General features: G+C 48.9%; 1 protein-coding gene across 1 annotated transcript in view; it reads left to right on the forward strand.

Annotated features, from left to right (window-relative positions):
* The window catches only part of ADCY1 (adenylate cyclase 1), a 127947-nt gene that overhangs the window by 10901 nt on the left and 95584 nt on the right, over nucleotides 1-21462 (forward strand). Inside the window, exon 2 of the mRNA XM_035253349.3 lies at nucleotides 7367-7516. Within this exon, the coding sequence (XP_035109240.2) occupies nucleotides 7367-7516 (150 nt within the window). The remainder of the gene's footprint in view (nucleotides 1-7366; nucleotides 7517-21462) is intronic.

Raw genomic sequence — 21462 nt, forward strand, 5'->3', positions numbered from 1 at the left:
ATGGCGATGCTTCCGAAAATCAGGAGTGCCTTCGCCTTCATTGCCCTAACGCATTGCCTTTCTGAAACAACCTTGGCCTCAAAAAGGGATCTTAAATACTTGTTCGTTGAACTTGTTTTCTCAAAACCTACCTGCCCTGCAGCGTCAATGATTAACTGAGGGAACAGATTTTAGGAAACATTGGCTTAGCCTGAAGATTTTGAAATATCTCTGATAGTTGATTTTTTAAAATCTCTACTTGCAGACATCACAATGTTTCCTGAGCACTGGTGCTGGGTGGGGTCTCGTTACTGGCAGGGTCCCGTTCTGTGGTCACATCTTTAATGCCAAGTGCCTTGGCTTGAATTTGTTAAAGGGTCAGAAATGGGCCTGAGAGCTTAGCTGGTGGTGTGGCTCCTTGTGGCTAGTGTCACAGCTGCTGTGGGTGGGGGTGGACAAGCTGGAAGTGGCGCTGTTCTGAGGTTCTGGTGTGCTTGAGCCTGAGTCACCCTCTCTGGGAGGCTCAGATGGTCACTGTGTCGTTCTTTGATCCTCTGGGCAGGGATGTGGTGAGATACATGGGGAGCAGACTGCCTTTGATGGGAGCTGTCTCCAGGGTGCTCTGCCGCCCAGGCTTGCATCTGTCTTCCTAACTTCCCTGCCCTGTGTTCCTCGCTTTCCTGCTGGTTTCTTCATGTCAGATTCTACCAGTGCTTTTTCCTTTCTCCCTCCTAAGCTGACCTCGAGGTTGTGCATGACCTGGGAGGAGGGGCTGGGCTGGCTGGAGAGGGGCACCATGGAGGAATAGGTTGTATGCGGCCCTAACGCCCCCCTGGAACTGAGGTGCCAGTGGTTACACAGGAAGCACCAAAGACGGCTGCTTCTCCAGGTCCCCATGAGAATCCTTTCCGAGGTCTGGTGAACATAGCTTCATGCATTAGAAACCTCATGACGGGAGCTCAGGGAGAGCCTGCCAAATTCATTTAAAAATAACTTGTGTTATATTATTTTTATTATGGAAAATTCAAATAGACACAGAAGTAGAGAGACCAGCACAGTGATTCTTTGAGTACCCGTCACTGGCTCCAACAGTTATCCGCATTCTGCCGGCCCTCTTTCAAACGACGCTAATTCTAAAATGCTTTTATTAATTCAAACACCAGAAGCTAACAAGCAATTACGTTAATTAAAAAACCCGCTTGTGTGCGACACTGAAGAAGCAGAAATGGTTTAAAGAGAATGATGTCACGCCAGCACCCAGCTCCTGGTGAGCATCTCAGAGGGACTGGATGGTGTCCACCGAGGGCTTAGTCAGGAGGGACCACCACACCATCCAGACACCTGGGAGATGGCAGGCTGACCGCAGTCTGGGAATTTACCAATGAGAACATGCCCAGTGCTGTGTAGGGAGCAGTTGTGTGGGGTCAGCTCCTTCACTGGCCTGTGGCCCAAGTGCTGTTAGTTCACGTGAGAAAGCACTCCCTCCAGCAGGATCCCCTTCCCTGTCACCATGGCCTCTGCTTAGGAGAGGCTGGTTTGGAGGACTGCCCTGCAGCCGTTCTTTTGTCCTCTTGGGTAGTCTGAATGCCACCCTGGCTGAATGACTGTGCTGGGGCAGCCCCGGTGATGGCAGGTTGAAAATGGGAGCAAATTCAATGGAGAGGTTTTCATACCCAATGAGAGTGATCCCGGGTTGAGAAGAGACCACTCAGACCAGTCCAGAGATCAGGAGGCTGCCCAGTGAAAGGAGGGAAAACCCTCTTGGCCAAGGCTGCAGTGAGGGTTGTGGGTCTGAACACGTGCTCTACCCAGAGGTGTGGCATGGCCGGGGGATGTGCTCTATGTGCATGGGACAGGTCAGGGGTGAGTCCAGGGCTCAGCGGGTCTCTAATGTGCTAGGAAGGTGGGGCTCCACCAAGAGTCTGGGTTGAAGGGAGGGTCTGCCTCACACGGACTTTGATTGCAGCCTGATTGTAGGTTGTGCCAGGCAGTGGAGTTGGAGAGAAGTCAGTGGCATAGGGTTGTCAGGGGCAGGACCTGATGAAGGTTTGAGAAGGACAGAGAGAGAAGGTCAGGGGACTTGTGGGTTTTGCCAGGGCAGAGGCCCCTGTCCCTGGAGGGGAGGAAGGACAGGTACCTGGGGGTGTGGGATGATGTCAGATTGGGATACTTTCTCCAAGGACTGTGAGACATCTTGGGTTGGGGGAAGGGCTCAGGGCTCCTGCAGGGTGCTAGTCTAGTGACCATGAGTGGTGTCAGCCCAGTGACCACGAGGGGCACTGGTCCAGGGACCCCCAGTGTGTGATGATTTTCTCATGGTTAGACTGGGGTGTTGGTTTTTAGCAGGAGGCCTCAGAGGACATGTCCTCATCCCATTGTCAGGCACATCTGTCAACAGGACTCATCATGGCCGGTGTGGCAGTTACCAGCTGGCTAAGGTGGCATTGGGAGGTTTCTCTGCCCTAAGGTTTTCTCTTTTCTTTTCTTTTTCCATTTTGTGCTTTTTCCAAAGGAAGTCACTGTGCTGAGCTGATACTCAAGAGTTTACCTTCTTGAGGGTAGAGTAGCTATAAATGATTTGGAATGCTCCAAATTTTTGCCTATTCATCTGTTATCCTTCATTTAGTTTTATTTCATCGTTGATTTATATCAGTGCTGATGTTTATTTTATACGTTCGGTTACAATTCAGTACTGCTTTGTGTTGCTCAAATTGTTCCAACTTTGGCCATTGGGAGTTCTTGTGTCCAATGGCTCTTGTGTCCTTTGACATCCCCCATTTGTGTGTGTGTGTGTGCGTGCGTGAGAGAGAGAGAGAGAGAGAGAGAGAGAGAGACAGAGAGAGAGAGAGGGGAGAGAGAGAGAGAGAGAGGGAGAGAGAGAGAGAGAGAGGGAGAGAGAGAAACAGAGAGACACTTGCCTTACTTTCTGACAAGGTGCTCCAGGCCCATCTGCTTGATTAGCAAATATTTTCTCTGCCTGAGCCCAAGTATCAGTCATTTCTCCAGGGAGTCCCAGCTCCTTTTATTGGAGAATTTTATTAAAGACCATGACCTGGCCTCCTGGTGTCCTTATTGCTCCTGGGGAGCCATTGCTTCTAGTTTTCTTTCATTAGGCAGAGCTAGGACCTATATGTACACACACATTTCTATAAACATTTGTATATGTATCCATCTGTGGATTAAGCCAAACATGAGCCCATCCTGGTAGCTCAGAGTCTGACCTGCCTCTCATAGCAGGTTATGTTTTCAGGTGGTGCACAGTCAAGTAGAGATGCCCCAGGTCCTGTTCCCCCTGGTTGCCTTCCCCAAGCATGCTGGTGCTCAGCCCAGCTACTCCCTGGGAAGCCCTTCTTTTCTCGGCTGTCTGGCTGAGTTAATCTGGCCCATGAAGGTTTCTTCAGGGTGTTTCCAAGTGCTGGCTGTTTGGCCACTGGGAGCTCTTTCAGTTGGCTGCTGTGTCCCTTGACATGCCCCCATCATTGCATGTGTGCGTGCGTGCATGCGTGTGTGTGTGTGTGTGTGTTTAATACTTTCCTTACTGTCTGGCACTGCACAGTGCTCCAGACTCATCCTGATGCCTCAGAGTCTAACCTGCCTCCCACGCAGTGTCCTTTGTTGAGTTTCTCCTTAGGTCTCCTTGAGAAGGTCATTTGGTAGATACTATAATTGCCACCAATGTGCCCGTCTGTTTGATAGAGAGACTGAGGCACAGAGGCGGTGCAGGCAGAAGACAGGGGTAGGGCAGGGTCTGACCCTGGTGAGGACACCTGGACTCCTGTCCTCGCTCGCAGCCCAGGTCAGCCCTTGCTGGGATGAGGGCTTGAGAGGGTGTCCAGACTGGGAGACCAGCAGCCTGGTGGTACTCAGGGCCTGGGTGGTGTGGGCAGCATGTGGCTCTGGGCCACCATGCGGTCAGGGAGTGTGGTGGTGGGGTGCGGATGGCTGGAGCCAGGCCAGAGTTGGATCCCCTGCTCCAGGAGTGGCCAGTGGGCTGTGGTGGGGAGGCTGCCTCTCCCCCAGACTCCTGCAGTCCCTGGAGCCCTCATCCCTGAGTAGCTCATGGTCACTTTAGCCTGCCTTTTTTGTCATTGTGATGTGTGCTAAGCCACATCACGATTGTCTTACCCTGGGACATGCATCTTTTGGACCTAAATACCCCTCTAGCTGTGAGTTCGGCGAGCTTCATCAGGAGAATTGAGAGTTCCAGACCTTGGGGACAGATTTGGAATTCTCAATTCCAATGCAGTGGGTCCATTTGGTGGGTGAGTATGCTCATCTGGGAAAATGCAGGGGCATGCTTGTCCTGGCGGGTGAGCCCTGTGTTCATGGGTGGTTGTGGGGCACTTGGCAGATGACACCCAGCTCTCCTGAAGTGTCCTTTCCACAGCAATCCCTTCTCAATCATCCCCCTCCATGGTTTTTTTTTTTGAAGGGAGGCAGTGCCCAGCTCATAGAGTACTGGGTTGTTTGATGGTGCTTTCCTTTCCCGGGTCCATGGGGGTCTGAAGCTTCCAGTGGGAGTGTTGGTTTCATTGGTGACAGTGCCCCTCAGACATCCTAAGGGCAGGTAGTGATGGTTCCCCATTCTAGTGAGGATAGATTGTGGCTAACAGAAATGGGGGGGCGAACTAATGGGAAGAGAGGAGCGGCTGCTTCCATCTGAGAAAGGGGTCCCTGGGCTCCGAGAGGGCTTGCAGGGGCACCTCCATATAGTGCAGAGATGAGGGGGACTGGCCGCCATTCCTCCCAGCCTCCTTGGGCTGCCATCCCGCACCGAACAGCTCTGATGCACATGGGGAGGGTCGGTCATCTTGATAACTGACCTGCCAGCTGTGCTGTGTTTCCACTTCCCGTGGACTCTTTGTCATATGCTTGTAATCTAAGCCCATTGTGTTCCAGGAGGAAACCAGGGGAGAAAGGAAGCTAAGATGTGGAAGATCTCCAAGGGAAGTTTTATTGTTCCTGATTATCTTTTTTGTTTTAACTGCTGTGGTCCACCTGCCTTTCACTTCTTTTAGAAAGTGGGTGGTGGCCTCTCGTGCAGGCCCCTCCACAGACCTCGCTGACTCAGCTCTGGCAGCTCCAGCACCCCAGGTGTCTGATAACCTTGGGTCTTCCGGCTCCCTGCTCCATCCCTGACCCTTTCCAGACATCCATGGTGTTTGCTGATTCTGAGCACTGAACACATGCTAACATGCTTTGCGTTTTGTTTGTGGAAAAAGCTGGATCTGAGAGGTATCCACACCATGATGACAGCAGCTATGTCATGTGCACTGAGAGGGAAGCTAAATGGCCATATTCAGGTCCGGTGGAGATCTTCAGGGTCATAGTGGAGATTTCAAGGTCACCTTCTTGATGCTCAGGGTCCGGGAGAGGTCTTGCTGCCTTCTCTGACCCCTCACAGGCAACAGCCATCCCACTTCTGGCTTGCAGAGGCTGTGGTCAGGATGGTGCCGTCCGGCAGGGGTAACTTCCTGCCTATGCCTTTGCCAGTGTGTGGTGATTAATGTTGTCAGCCCCACAGAGTCAGGTGGGTGTGTGTCTGACATGTGTCGGGAGCTGTGCTGGGCCAGGGTCAGGTCCTCTGTGGAGGTGTCAGGCAGAGGATGGCTTTTGGCTGGGGCCCTGCAGATTTGTGCTCCCTATCCTCCCTCCCTGTCACCTCCTTGAGAGTGGCTCTGATGTTTCTAGATTGCATGTGACCATTGGTCCTAGGTTTGTTTTTCAGCCTCGTGATGGATGCACCTTTGAGGCCATTATCATACACCTCGGGTTTGAAGGTGCCCCAAATCTATCCTTGCCCCTCCCTGTGGCCCCTGCCCCTGGTCAGTCTCAGCCCTCCCGCCTGCTCCTCAGCACCAGCATCCAGTAGGTGGCCAGAAACTTGTCAGGTCTCCTTCCTCAAGCTGTCTGGGGGCTCCTGTCCTGCTGTCTGTAGGTTCGCCCCATCAGGGTGACACCCATCTCCCCTGTCTCATGGGTCCGCGTCCTGGACTCTCTTGGCTCCCTGTCGGCAGCAGCTGCTCCCCACACTACTGTGTGAGCATGTTTTTGATTTTAGTTCTGTTTCACAGTGTGCGGCACACATTTACATGTGGGGGTGTTTGTGGTTAATCCGTGTGGAGCAGTGACAGCCGGAGCCTTCAGGTTTCTGCTCCTGGCTCAGCTGGCTCAGCTCTGGCATACAAGTAGAAATGCCTGGGCTTAATCAGACAAAAAAATTCTCCAATTTTGCAAGTGACCAAGGGACACTTGTTTCATACAGTACTTACAAACTGCAGCCCCCGACTTGAGGGCCCCTGGCAGGACATGCCATGGCCCTGCATGGTTTGTCAGAGATGCCTCTGTCCAGGCCCAGTGGCCTGCGGGACGTAGAGACAGAACAGTTGAGACCAGCTGCAGGCAGTGGGGAGCAGGAAGTGATCATGGAGGGGAACCCTGGGTCAGGCTGGCACCTGGTGCCTGATGCCTGGGTCTGAGCCTGGTCCTGAGCCTGGAGTGTGGGCACACTGCTAGCGCTGGCCCCTTCTCAGGCTGGTGGCCCCTTCCTTGTGTCTCATCTGTTGAAGCTGAAGTGGGGACAGGACTGAGGCAGTGTGCAGACACCGGGCTCTGGACACTGCATTTCCCCATCTTGTGCTGGTGCTCACTGTGTACCCAAATCAACATATGGGCTGTTTTTTTTTTTTTGTGAGCTCACCTTTCGCCTTTTCCTGAATCTTTCCAGAGCAGTTTGTGCAGGCTTTCTGGGAACAGCCACTCTTTACATACGTATTCTCCAGGGGTCTTGGTTTTCTGAGGCTGCTGTAACGAAGTGCAGCAGACTGGACACCTTAAATAACAGAAATAGTCCGGAGGCTGGAAGTTCAAGATCAAGCTGTGGGCGGGGCTGGGCTCTCCCGAGGCCTTGCTCCTAGGCTTGCAGACAGCCATCTTCGCTGTGCCCTCGCGGGGTCTTCCCGCTGCCTGTGTCTGTGTCCTCATCTCCCTTCTTCTAAGGACACCAGGCAGATTGGATTAGTGCCCACCCTGATGGCCTCATTTTAACTTAATTGCCTCTGTCAAGACCCTGTTTTCAATTAGTCACATCCTGGAGTCCTGGGGGTTAGGACTTTATGCATTTTGGGGGACACAATTCAGCCTTGAAACTAGATCTGGTTACTCCTTATACCCTGACATGCTGTCTCACAGCTGCCCCACAGCTGCCCAGACAGGGCGAGGGCAGGCTTTTTCCTGGCTGGCTCCCTGTGTCCCCGGCCTGCGCTGTGGGTCTGGCCCGGGCGGTGCGGCTTTTGGAGAGCTCATGCCATGTTCTCTGGGTGGCCTGGGCCCTCTTCATGTGTGCGGGATGTCAGGCTCCACACGTTGCCTCCTTCTCTCCCTGCAGCTCGGCGCCAATGCCTTGCTCTTTGTCGGCGTGAACATGTATGGGGTGTTCGTGCGGATTCTGACTGAGCGTTCGCAGAGGAAGGCGTTCCTCCAGGCCCGGAGCTGCATCGAGGACCGGCTGAGGCTGGAGGATGAGAACGAGAAGCAGGTCAGTGGCTTGGACCAGTCAGCCTAGAGGGGTTGGCTGTGGTGCTGGGGAGGTAGAGGGAGCTGCCTTCCTGTGCCTCAGTTTGCCCAGTGGTGACATGGGCCACAATTCCCAGTGGTACCATTTGGTATTTGAGGCTGTGGAGGAGATGCCCTGAGGTTTTTTTAGTTAGCAAACGGGCAGGCAGGCTAGGTTTGCTGCCCTGTGGAGCTGAGCAGCTCATGGGATAGTGCTGGGAAGGGGCTACTCTGAGAACAGCATTTGGGCGCATTGACTTCCAGTTGCAGCTGGAATAGGCCAGCTGCCCAGGGAGGACGAGGCCATGCCTCAGGTGAACGTGACCGAGCAGGTGGTGCTGATCTACTGGCCTAAGGCTCCCACCCGCCCTGCCTTTGGCTCAGTGTCACTGACCCCAGAGCACGCTGTCACTTCTGGAAGGCAGAGGTACCCTTGTGCTGGGAGTTGTAGAGAGGTCACGGTGGCCATGATACAGCACCCACAGCCCTTGGAGTTCCTCCAGTGGCCGGCATCACCCCATTTTCAGGATGAAACAGCCACGAGGGAAAGGGCAATGGCTTGGAGGTAGCCATGCCTGGGTTCCCAACGCCCTCTGTGACTCCTCTTCTGTGTTCCCTGTCTGCTGCCCAGGGCCTATGCCCATCAGGCCCAGTAGGCCCAGTAGGCTGAGGAGGGACCATCTGGGAGTCTCTGGGATAAGCCTGGCACATTCCAGGAACCTTCCCTGGAGGGATCTAGACTCTTCCCCCAGCCTTGGGGCTCACGGGCCTTTGTGACACCAAACTGCTTATGTCTTAGGCCTGCAGCTGATAGACAGGATCTCTTTCTCAACTATGTGAATACAAGATGTTATACTGAATATAAATGTAAAAACACACATACACATTTCATGTATAGACATTGTTTTGATCCCTAATATTTACAAAAAAATAAGATACAGTTGAGAAATAGATCACATATGTGTGTTTAGATGGTGTGTGTATTGCCGTGTATGTGAACATGTAGGAGGATGTGTCCATGTGGACGATATGTGGGTGGTGGCACGTGTCTGTGTATATGTACATGTGCATCCCTGTGCAGTTGCATGTGTGGATATGTGCACATTTGCCTTTGCCTCTGTACACGTGTGTCTGTGAATGCCTGTGCTCATGTGCGTGTGTGCATGCATGCGTGTGTCTTTACATCCAGACATGTGGTTGCATGTATGTGTGGCTGCGTATTCATGTAGATGCGTGTGTCTGTGTGGGCATGCCTGTGTGTCTGTGTGTTTGTGATATGCATGGACATGTGTATGCACGTGTGCTGATGTGTGTTTTGTGTGTGTGCATGAATGTGTCGATGTATATACAAATTGAGCATCTTTTAAGGCTGAGCCCTGAGCATTTTTTCTCAGACCGGAGTCACTCACACTGGGAGAGGCGCCTCCTTTGTGCTTTCTGAGAGGTGATAGCCTTATTTTGTTACCTCCGTGAGATCCCGGAAGTGAATCTTCGGAAGCCCTGCTCTCCCTTTAACTACACCCTCTGTAGTGGAGAAGGCAAAGCCTCTTTCGTGGGTCCTGCCTGTGTGTATTTCTGAATCATCCTTTTCTTTTCCGCTTTTATCTCCCTCCCATCTCCTTTTCCATACCTTTGTGCTTGTTCACGTTCTGTGGTGGTGTTTTTTCATCTCTTTTCTGGCGTTTGCTGCCTCTCCTAGTTACTCTCTTTCCTCCCAGTATTGTCTAGTCTAGCCTTTGCTGCCTGATCTGCAGTGTTTCACTGGGTTTTATAGCAGCTCTGTGAGCAAGGGATTCTCTCCTCAGCCCTGGGAGGAGGCAGTCACACTCAGGGAGGCTCAGAGGCACATCCGAGTTTTAGCTGCAGCACGTACTTAAGCAGGACGTTTTCAAAATGTTCACCCAATCCAGTTAACCCAGCCGAATGCTATTTACTGTTCAGATTTTGTCTCTGTGTGTATTTTTCCCCACATAATTGTCATTTCAGTGTATATGTAATTTTATTTTCTGCCATTTTGCACAGACATCAATACTGGTGTGATAAATGTGATTTAAAACATCTGCTTATTCTTCCCTTAATGCACATTCTGTGGTGTTCTCAGCATCTGACATTTAGATACGTTCTAAGAGAGATTTTTCTTCATGCACATGAAGTATTCACGGAGTAACATTTTTAGCAGTGTAAATATGTCATTTCTCTCCCAAGTTTCTGAGGTATTTTCCCAAATTTTACATCGTATTTATGTGCTCTTTCACATCTTTATAAGTGATGTCTGCTTACACTCTGCTCTCTATAGCAGTCCAGGCCAACCACGGCATCAGCAGCAGTGGGGAGCCTGTCAGGAATGCAGATTGGCAGGCCCCGCCCAGCCCTGTAGGTGGGAAAGCCCAGGGGTTGGGTTCCTGTGAGCTGCTCTGCAGTGTGCTGTGTCCCTGTGTGCCCCTGTCTTTTTCCCCTTCTCCCTCTCCTTCTGTGTATTGGTTTCTGCCTTTCCCCCTCCTTTCCTCCCTCTCTGTGTGAGGACTTGGCACCTCCTGTTTCCCTTGCCCCTTTCTGTTTACTAAGGCGGATGGCAACTCCTTCGTGCTTGCTCACCCTCTGCATTTCTTTGTGACTTGTACACTCCAACCCTCCGCCCGTTATGTTCTGACTTCCCTGGCAGTCGAGTGAACTGCTCAGTGTATAACAGAAACACTGATGCCTCCTCAGAAGGGGCCCCATGTTACCCCAGGTCTGTTCCTCTAGCTCTGCTTTCCCTTGCATTAAAAATTCAATCCTTTTATTTTCAAATTGAAGGATCGTTTACCTTCATGATTTTCTCTGTTGCTTCAAAGCTGAGCTGATGTTTTGACACACGAACACTGAATGAGGACATGCCTTGTGACTTTCCCAAGTGGTTCCTGAGACCTCAGCCGTCCTGACATTCGCTGTATTTTTTCTGTCGATTCCCTTTGATCATTCAGGGTTGTATCTCATGATAACTGTTTGCCTTGATGGCTGGTAATCAGCACTGAGGTTTCTCCTGGCTGCCTGCTGCCCAATGCCACTGCAGGGAGCCTTGTTTCTTGGGGATGGCAGAGGGGAACACTTGGGGCCCAGTGGGGCCCTGCCAGCTCTCGAGGCTCTCAGGTATACAGGCACTTTGTCCCTCAGCCTCTGCCTGGGGCCCGCCTGGCCATCCAGAGAGCCTGGAGGTGGCCATAGCAGCCCTGTCCAGGCCTCACACATGCCAGCATGAAATGGCAGTCTCCTGAGTGACAGGTGATGGAGCCTTACCATACGGCTAGTTGTAGGCATCTGCCCTTCATGTTTTAATCTCGTTAATGACACACTTCCATTCAGCACCTGTTCTCAAAGCCTTCTCCAGCTTCTTGGACCGTCCAAGCAACACAACAGGTGATGGGAGAGGATCGGGGATGCACTTAGGTTCTGAGAGGAGGTATGGGGGCATGTGACCTGATTCTGTGGGGAGATCCAGGAAGACACACCTGGTCCTGGGAGTGGATCTGGGTGTGGACACACGCCAGTCTGGGAGGGTTTCTGGGTGGATGTACCCTGGTCCAAGAGGGGATCTGAGGGAAACACTTTGGTTTCAGGATGGGATCTGGGGGGACACACACCAGTCTGAAAGGGATTCTGGGCCAATGCACCCTGGTCCTGGAAGTGGATGTGGGCATCACTGGGAGGAGGCGGTAGAATGCACTGCACGTTCAGAGGGAGCAGAAGATGGGGGCTGAGTGAGGTCAAGTCGAGGGGAGGCGTGTGGGCAGACTCCAAGCCTTTGCTCCCATGCACAGGCATTGAGGGAAATCATTTCATGTCCTGTGGCCTCAGCTGGAAGGAGATGGCTCTGACCGCTGGAGAGGTGGGCAGGGCTGGCTCCTGCATGTCTGTGCTCACAGAGGGGAGCTTCTGGGCCTAGCAGGAAAAAGACATCATGAACACGTTTTGGGGGTCAGCGCACAGGTAAGAGCATGGAGGCAGGGGAGCAGACACACTGGGGAGTTTGGCGGTGGTTTTCTTTGTTTATTCTTGGGGGATGAATGTGTAATCCAGGGGCTCTGTCGTCAGTGGCTTTGTGAGCAGGGAGAGCATTGTGCTCAGTTCACAAAGCAGGAGTTTGGCTCAGGAGGCTCAGAAAACACCTCCCAGGGATGTGCCTGTGGACAGGTCCACACTTTGTGGTCCCCACTGACTGCCTGGTCTGCAAGAGTCTGCAACAGGGTACTGCTGTTCTGAAATGCAGACTCCCAACATTAAACCCCTCGTCCTGTCCCTGTGGAAGCAGTTTTGTTCCAGAATGGAAACTGATGGAACAGATGGACACGGCTGCAGCAGCAGTGCCCTTGCTCTGGGGCTCCTGGCAGTGCCAAGGGTGGAGGCCACTGGCGCTCGCCCTTCTCCACTCTGTTTACGCATCGGATGCCCCAATGCCAGATCGTTCTTGCCTGGTTTGGTAAGTTATGTTTTGACACCAGTAGTAGGGTGTGCTTCACCTTAAGCCCTGGGGAGCACCTCTCAGTGTCCTGGTTTATGATGCCACTGTTGCCTTTTACCAGCCAGATTGCATCCCTGGGTGCCCTGTCCCTACTTGCTGCTAACTTTTGCAGCTACCCATGAACAAGGTGACAACAGACACAGCCACTAGGCGCTGTCTTTCTCCTTCCTCTCCTATACTGTTTAGTGCCAGTAGCCCTGTGGTTGCCCTGCAGAATGTTAGAGGCTTTAGGAGTCTGGTCTGCTTCTGCTGAGGCAGGTGCCAGCCTCAAGCAGAGAGGCCTCTATCAACATTCTTATCAGGGGAATATTACAGTAGCTCTCCCTGATTTCCCCTTCACCTTCTCAGGGCAGTCCATGAAACAAGAGGCTGTGGAGGACACGGGTGGGGTGGGGATGAGGGCTTGTCTCTTTCCTTGCACTGCTTACTGTCTGTCTGGAAAGTTCTCTGCTGTAGTTGGGTAAAGTTTACCTGAATTGTCAGTGTATCTGAGGCTGATTCCTTTGGGGGGACTTGGATGAGCTAAAATGACCCCTCCTCTCAACACAGCAAAACAAAGAAACAGAACAAAGGGTCACCTTGGGCCCCTGCCCTTCATCTGTCCTTGCCTGCAGGATCTGGGCAGAATAGAAGAGGGTCAAGGTACCAAGATGTTCTTTCTGAGTTGTCAGATCTCTTTAAAATTAATATCAGCCCTCTGTATCATGGTTAGGAATGTAAGGACTTTATTCTGCTTAGTAAATCTGAGAACCGTGGCTCTGAAAATTTAAATAACCCAGGAAAGATAATGGCGTGAATAACAGTGGCCAGTGGCAGAGCCAGGGTGAGCCCAGGATCTTCCAAGGGAACCACATGGCTGTCTCCTCCCTTCGTGGCCACAGACCTCCTCAGCTAAAAAACGCTCACTCAGATGTTTTAGGCTCACAAATAACCGAGCTAACATGCTCCAAAGGGGTGTGAAGGTTCTTTTAACAGGGCTTTTTCCATTTCTGAACAAAAATGTCAAAAGTTGGTTCTTTGAAATAGAAAAGCCTTAGAGAGACTGATCAAGAAGAGAAAGAGCAGACACAAATAAGGAACATGAGGCACGAGAAAGGCTGCAGATAAAGCAGGGAGTAAAAATAGATAGTAGGGAAATGCTGAGAATAATTTTATGCCAGTATATTTGAAGAGAGACAAAATGGCCAAATTTCCAGAAAAAGTGTGAGTTACCAAAGATGATCCGCGAAGAAAAAGAAAGCCTGAAAAATCCTGTAATTATTAAAAAGATTGATTCAGTAATTTACAAGCTCATCAAAAAGTAAACAGCAAGCCCAGATGGTTTTACAGATGAGTTAGACAGAACTTCAAGGAAAACGCGATTCCAGTTTGATCAGTCACAGCGTGGATCGTGCTCTGAGCCCAGGTCAAGCTGGCTGGTGATTATGGAGGACAGAGGTCAGATTCCCACATCTCACAAAGTCCTGTTATGTGAACTGCAGGGAAAGCCTGTTTCTCAGTCCTGTTTCATTAGTGGTTTGGTGCCGAAGTGGATTGGGCGAGCATCAGGTGGACGCTTGGTCCCTGCCCTGCTGCTATTTAATGCACCAGGTTCTAGGAGCGAGGGGCAGGTCGTGACACCTGGTTAGGGTGACATGAATCCTGCATGCCATCAGCCCCTTGCCATTGCCAGGACACTCGTGCAAGTGGAACTGAGGTCCAGGGTGTTTGTGGTCAGTGTCAGAGGCTCTAGAATGCTCCCAGATCCCAACCTGTTGGTCGTATGCTGGGTAGTGGAGGTGACATGCTCCCTGGCCTCCTGGAGCAGCTCCTGCCCAGCCTCCTTCCTGCCTTGAATGCCAGTGTCCTTTTGGGGGACTGTCAGAAGGGGTTCCACAGGGCATCCCCCTCCTGTGTGGATGTCACACATCTGGCTCCATGCTGAGGCATCCTGTTCCCCTGTGGCCCCCACAGCCCTCTGGGTTCTTCAGTCTCCCTAGCTCTCCAGGAGCACCACATTGGGCCCCTGGGTCACTTTCTGCTGCATGGTTTTTGTGGCTTGTGCTTCACAGTTTGCTCTGTATCAGCTCTGGGGATCCCAGTCTCTTCCCTGTCATTCTGTGGCCAGTGCTGCAATATTGCCGAGGAAGATGCCAGAACTGGTTGTCAGCTTGGACTGTCTGTGGGAGGCTCTGCAGCATGTCCTGGGGGGCTGTGAGGAGGTTTGTGGGGACCCACTTGTTTGCTACATCTGTCTGTTTTTTTAGACAGAATCTCATTCTTTTGCCCCACCTGGAGCACAGTGGCACAATCTCAGCTCACCACAACCTCTGCCTCCCGGGTTCAAGCTATTCTCCTGCCTCAGCCTCCTGAGTATCCGGGATTACAGGCATGCATCACTGTGGCCGGCTAATTTTGCATTTTTAGTAGAGACGGTATTTCACCATGTTGGTCAGGCTGGTCTCGATCTCCTGACCTTAGGTGATCTGCCTGCCTCAGCCTCCCAAAATGCTAGGATTACAGGCGTGAGCCACCTGTGTGGCCTTGTTACATCTGTCTTGTTCCTTGTTTGTCTGAAATATGCATGGAAGTTGGAGGTGGTGGCCAGTGTGTGGCTCCTGGACACACTGTGGTCTCCCTGATGGAACAGCCCAGGCTCAGGAGCCACATGCCAAGATCTAGAGCCCAGATGTTGCTGGGAAAGGAAGAGTCCCTGAGTTGACCAGGGCCCGCCTCCATGCTGGCGATGTGGGATCTGCTGTGCTGTGAGCATCTGGTGGTCCGTGAGGGAGAGGGCACATCTACAAGGAGTCCAGCATCTGCAGCCTGGCTCAGATGATTAGGGAACCGGGCCCAGCTGTGTCCAGTATAGTGACATGAAGTGACCCATGGAAGGGACCTCTGACAGGGTGAGGGACTCGGCACACACAGCTGCAGGCTGCAGGGAGCTTTTGCAGTTTCCTACCGGGCTTTCCTGGGAAAACCTGGGCAGCAGAGCCTGAGGAGGGGAGAGTAGCCACGGGAAGGCAGGCCCTGACCCCGCCTGCTGAGGAAGACAGAGCTCGGAGAGCCCGGCTGAAGTAAAGTGGCCCCTTGGGACAGCATGCCAGCTAGAATCTGGTTTGGCTGCCAGTAACTGACCTGGAAAATGGTGGCTTAAACAAAATAGAAATTGTCTTTTCATGGACAAGGTCTGAAGGGAGGCAGCCCAGGGTGGGTGTGGTCAGCTCAGGCTGCATAACAGAGACTGGGTGGCTGCAACAAGAGAAATTCATTTCCTCACGTTCTGGAGGCGGCAAAGTCCAAGATCAAGGTGTTGTCAGGGCCAGTTCCGTCCGAGGCCTCTCTGTGACTTGCCGATGGCCATCTTCTCCCTGCGTCCTCACGTGGTCTTCCCTCTGTGCACACACCCTTGGTGTCTGTGTCTCCTAATCTTTTCTTAGGAGGAGAAGAGGAATCCAGCCACATTGGATTAGGACCCACCCAATTACCGCATTTTAATTTGATACTTTCCTAGAGGCCCTGCCTTCAAATATAGTCGCCACATTGGGTGTTAAGGCTTCAACCTATGAATTTGGAGAGGAGGGTCACAATTTACGTTATAGCAGCCACGAAACATCTTATTTGATTTCAAATAAAAGTCAAGTGTATGATTTAAAAATAAGGAGATGCTGCGTGCAAGTCCTGGATGAGTGTGCCTGGAGTTGTGAGTGCCCAGCTTTGGACTCCCTGGGTGGCTGAGTGCAAACAGAAGTACACATCGCAGCCCCTGTGCAGCTGGTGGAGAAGCAGGCCTGGGCTGGGGGACAGCCCTTTCCTGCTGGGTTTCCTCCCTTCCCCACCGCCACCCCCTGCTCTTACTTGAGCTGCATGTGGCAGGAGGCAGGAGCGAGGATCCTGCCAGGTTTTCGGCTCACTCTGATGGACTGTGGCTGGGCAGCTCACTGACCGGCTCCAGGCCTCAGATCCACGAGCCCTGAGTGTGGCTGTTTGTGGGTGATGAGGGGTGGTGGTATCTAACCTGAGCGCACCGCACCCTTAGCCTGCTCCTCTGCTCAGGGCCTGCTGTCCACCCTGGAAGGAGACTCCTTTTTGCAATACTGCCACAACTGTAGAGACCATTATTGTTTGTTTCTTCCAACCTCTTTCTGGTTTGTCTTGATGCTGATTTTACCCTGTGGAGCAATGGCTGGTAGAGGGGCAGTGAGTGAGTCCTCATTAATAGGTGTGTAGTGAATGAATGCGATTGAGCATGATTGGCGAATTGATCCTGTAGCTTCCTTGGCCCAGCACTCCCAGCGGTGGCCTCTTTGTGTGTGCATCTCATACACATGCTTGTGACCTTGCCAGTGAGCTTGGGGTGAGAGGTAGGGGTGAGGAAAAGTGGAGATGACCCTCACTTTCCAGACATGTCCAGCCTGGAGTTGTTGCCAGGAGAAGGGAAGGAAAGGGGCCTGAACCCAGCCAGCAGAGTGGATGGAGGACACCGCGGCTAAGAACACTCACTGGGCTCGGGGCAGGGCGGAGGGCACCAGCACTGCTCTGGCTGTAGAGATGCTGTCATAGGTGACCAGTGCCAGGGCTTCAGGAGGTGGCCTTGACTGAACTGAGTAGGGACATGCTATGTGGAGGAGCAAGAGTGATCAGGGTTATCAGGGATGAATGAGGGGTTTGCCAGGTAGAGGCATGGAGGCAGGAACTGGAGGAGGCATTCAGGCAGCAAACCGAGTTGGAGGTGGTCACCGGTATTACTTTTGTAAGTGTGATCTCTGCCTTCTGCTTGGAGAGGGTGGGGATGTGGGCTGGAAGTGCAGCTCCACTCTTTGGTAAAGACCACTTGGGGGCTTCAGGGTGTTCATGGCCCCCCACAAGGGTCTAGCCTGAGGTCTGTGCCTGTCACAGCTGGAGAGCATGGGGTGAGAGACACCGGAGGTCACTCTCACCTTCCTCCTTTGCCGCCTGCATCCTGTCCAGGAAGCCCTGTATCCCTGAGTTCAGCTTCCTCTTCCATCATATGGGACTGGCCCCTCCCAGAGCCCTGGCTGTTCCTCAGATGCCATTATTAAATCAGAATTCCAAAAATAATATGCAGCTGTTTAAAGCACATGCTCAATTTGTTGTCCTAACAAGGTAAATGGAACAATTTTGAGTTCTCATCATATGGAGAAATTTATCTAGAGAATGAAGACTTCCATTTAGGTGATGTAGTGTGGGTTTTAAATGGGGCTGGCCCATGGATAGCACCTTCCCAAACCACTGCAGATGGGATTTATTTTTCATTTTTTAAAATAGCTTTATTGAGCTTATATACCATAAAGTTAAATTAAATGAACTTTGTTCAATTAAATGCGTTTTTAGATCTCAGAATTATTATTATGTAGGATTTTACAAGAATCTTAATCTTATTTAATACATATGTCAAATGATCTTATTGTAGAGAATCAGTATGTAATAATCTAAATTTAGGATATTTTTATTATCCCCCAAAGTCACCTCGTATCCATTAGTGGTCACTCTCTATGTATACCCACATAGGCACTCACTACTACTCTACTTCCTGTCTCTGTAGATTTACCAAACGGAATCATATGATAGGTGATTTTTTGTGACTGGCTCCTTCCACTTAGAATAATGTTTTTGAGGTGCATGCTGATAGTAGCATCTGGATTGTATTTCATTCTTTTTCATGGCCAAATAATATTCTACTGTATGGATGGATCACATTTTGTTTATCTGGTTCACAGTTGATACATATTTGGGTTGTATCCACTCTGGGTATAATAAGTAATGCTACTATAAAAAATCATGTACAAGTTTTTGTGTGAACACATTTTCATTTCTTTTGGATAAATACCTAGGCGTAGAATTGCTAGTCTACGTGGTAACTATGGTTAGAATTTTAAGGAGCTACTAGACTGTTTTCCAAAGTGGCTGCACCATTTTCCATTCTTACCAGGAGTATGCAAAGCCTCTATCTGGTTTCTCCATATTCAGAATCTGTTTTTTTAAAAATTAAACTTTATTTTGAACTACTTGTAGATTCACATGTAGTTGTCAGAAATAACACAGATAGATCCCATGTGCCCTTTACCCAGTTTCCCCAATGGCAACATCTGCAGAACTGTGGTACAATATCACAACCAGGATATTGACATTGGGACACCCAAGATATGCCACATCCGCCATATCCCTTTAAATAGCCACATCTACTGAGATTCCCTCATGTCCCTTTAAATAGCCACAGCTACTTCCCTCCACGATCTTCATTCTGAAGACCTGGCAGTCACTAACCTGTCACCCATTTCTATAAATCTGTAATTTCAAAAAGCTCATATAAATGGAATCATACAATATGTAGATGTTTGGGATTGGCATTTTTCACTCAGTATAATTACTTGGAGAGTCATCCGTATTGTTGAATATATCAATATTTGTTTCTTTTTATTGCTAAGTGGCATTCTATGGTGTGGCTGTATCACAGTTTGTTTAATTGTTGGCCCATTGAAGGATGTCTTGATAGTTTCCAGTTTTGGCCTATTAGAAATAAAGCTGCTATGAGCATTCATACACAGGTTTTTGTGTGAACATAGGTACTAATTTTGCTGGCATGAATATCTAGAAGTACAGTTACTGGGTCATATGGAAGTTGTCTATTTAGTTGTTTGAGAAATAGTGAAACTTTCCCAGAATGGTTGTACCATTTACGTACCCAGCAACATATCCATGTCTTTTGCCTGCTTTCTAATTGGGTTTTTTAAACTGCTGAACTTTGAGAGTTCTTTATATGTTCTAGTTAACAGTACTTTTTTGGATATGTGGTTTATGAATATTAAAGCCTACAGCTTATCTTTTTATCCTTTTAACAGGGTCTTTTTGAGAGAAAACATTCTTAATTTTGGTGAGGTTTAATTTATTATTTTTTTTCCTTTTATGGATTGTACTTTTGGTGTTGAGTCTAAAGACTTCTTGCCTAGCCCTAGTTCTTATGTGTTTTTCTAAAAGTTTTATCTTTCACATTTAAGTCTATGATGTATTTTAATTTAATATTTGCTTAAGGTATGAGGTTTAGGTTAAAATTCATTTTTTGTCTATGAATGTCAAATTGCTGTGGCATTTGTTGAAAAGACTACTACCCTTCCTCCATTGAATTACTTTTGAACCTTTGTCAAAAATTTGTTGTGCATATTCGTGTGTCTATTTGTGGATTCTAGATTCTGTTCTATATGTTTATCTGTCAACCAACATCACACTGTCTGGATTATTGTTACTTCACGACAAGTCTTGAAATCAGGTAAACTGATTTATTCTATCTTATTGTTCTTTTTCAAAATTGTATTAGGTAGTATTCTTTCTTTTCCTTTATATTTCAGTGTTAGAATAATTTTGCCTATATGTACTAAAGACTTTGCTGGGATTTTGATAGGACTTATATTAAAACCATATCCATTTGGAGTGGGTTGACATCTTTACTAAGTTGAGTCTTTCAATCCATGAACATGGTATGTCTCTCCATTTATTTATATCTTCTCTGATCTCTTTAATCAGTCTTCTATGGTTTTTTAACATACAAGTCCTATACATGTTTTGTTAGATTTACACCTAAGTATTTCATTTTTGAGCAACTGTTAATGGTATTGTATCTTAAATATCAGTGTCCATGTCTTTATTATTAGTATATAGAAATGTAATTGACTTTTATAGATTGGTCTTGTATCCTGTGACCTTCTGAACTTAATTATTTGTTCTAGGAGTCTTTTTGGTATAATTTTCTTTTGTTTTTGTTTTTGTAACATCCATTGTACTTCCCATGTAAATCATATTAATTTTATTTCTTCCTTTCCAATCTGTATGCCTTTTCTTTCTTTTTCTTAACTTACTGCACTAAAAAGACCTTCCCATAAGATGTTGAATATGAGTAATGGGAGCCAACATCCTTGCCTTGTTCCCAGTGAAAGCATTCAATGTTTGGCTGTTAAGTATAATGTTAGGTGTAGGCCTTTTCTGAGTATTCTTTATGAAGAGATGGAAGTTTTTTTCTATTTTCATTTTTTCTGAAAGTTTTCATCATAAATGGATATTGAATTTTGTCAAATTCTTTCTTGATATCAATTACTACGTGATTTTTATTTTTTATTCTGTTGATGTGGTGTATAGCTTGATTGATGTTTCAATTTTGAATTAGCATTACATCCCTGAATTAAAACCCCATGTGGTTGGGGTGTAAACTTCTTGTGACATATTACTGAATTGCTATCTTGTAAAAGATTGTTACATTTACATTTATTTCTAAAGTGCATTTATAGTTCTTTATTTAGTCATTCTTATGATGGTTGCTTTACAGTCTTTGTTAGTTATTCTTGCATCTCTGTCTTCTTGGTATTGGTGTGTGTTGGTTGCCTTTGTTCACTTGATGGGTTTGTTCTAGTTCTTGCTGTGTTGAATGATGGTTCACTGTAACCTAGACATTTGGAATGTTATGTATGAGGCTCTGTATCTTACTTGGACCTTTTGTATTTGATGATTTTCTGTCACATCACTGTGGTTGGGAAAGGAGGGCTGCTGTCTCTTTACTGCCAGGTGGGGTTAGAAGTTTAGGCTTCACACTGGGCCTCTGTTGACACCATGTGAGTAGGGGTCCTTCTTACTGATGAGCAGGAATAAGAGTTCTAGCCCCCTATGGTCCCCACTGACAGCACCTGGCTTGGGGGAGAATGAGAGTCCCTTGATTCCCACTGACTCTGCAGAGTTGGGGGATGCTCGTTACTAGCAGGTGGAAAAGAAAGGCTTGGCTCCCTCTGGGAGTGGGTGGGTTGGTTGGGGACCCTTTCAAAGCCTGGGTAGAGGTCTGGCCTCTCTACTTGGCCTTTGCTGGTGTGGGTAGGGTTGAAGCACAGACTTTTCAGTGTCTCTGACCTGGGGCAGGGAAGTTATTGTCTGAAAGTTTTCTTCTTGTGAAGCTGCCCAGTCCTGGGCCTTTGGCGGAAGAGAGCTGCTTTTGTTGTGTTTTCTTTTGGTCTGTGCCCACTGTGTTGCTGACTTGCCCACTTCTCCAGCACTCAGTCTGGTATATATGAGACTAAAGAAACCTCAGGAACTCACGTTTATGTCTTTTCTTGGTCTCAAGATTTCTGCCTTCTTCCCTCTGCTTGTTTGATATGTAACATCCAGGACTTTCAGTTGTGCTCAGCAGGAGGAATAGGGAAAAATACTGCTCTATCTTCCCAGAAGTAGAGTCTTCACAGTTGTCACTGAAATATCTAGTTTTTGTTAAGAGTACATATAATTCACTTTGATAGTCAAGATAAATGCGTTAAGATTTTTACATAGCCTTCATAAGACACTGGGGTACTTTGTATGACCCATATTCACATTAGCTTTTATATTTTTGACTTCTGGCTTTTTAAGTTATTTTGTTGGCTAGAGCTTACTGACATGTTGTCTGTTCTCGGCAC

The sequence above is a fragment of the Callithrix jacchus genome, chromosome 11 (genome assembly GCF_049354715.1).
Source record: "Callithrix jacchus isolate 240 chromosome 11, calJac240_pri, whole genome shotgun sequence".
Taxonomy (NCBI): Eukaryota; Metazoa; Chordata; class Mammalia; order Primates; family Cebidae; genus Callithrix; species Callithrix jacchus.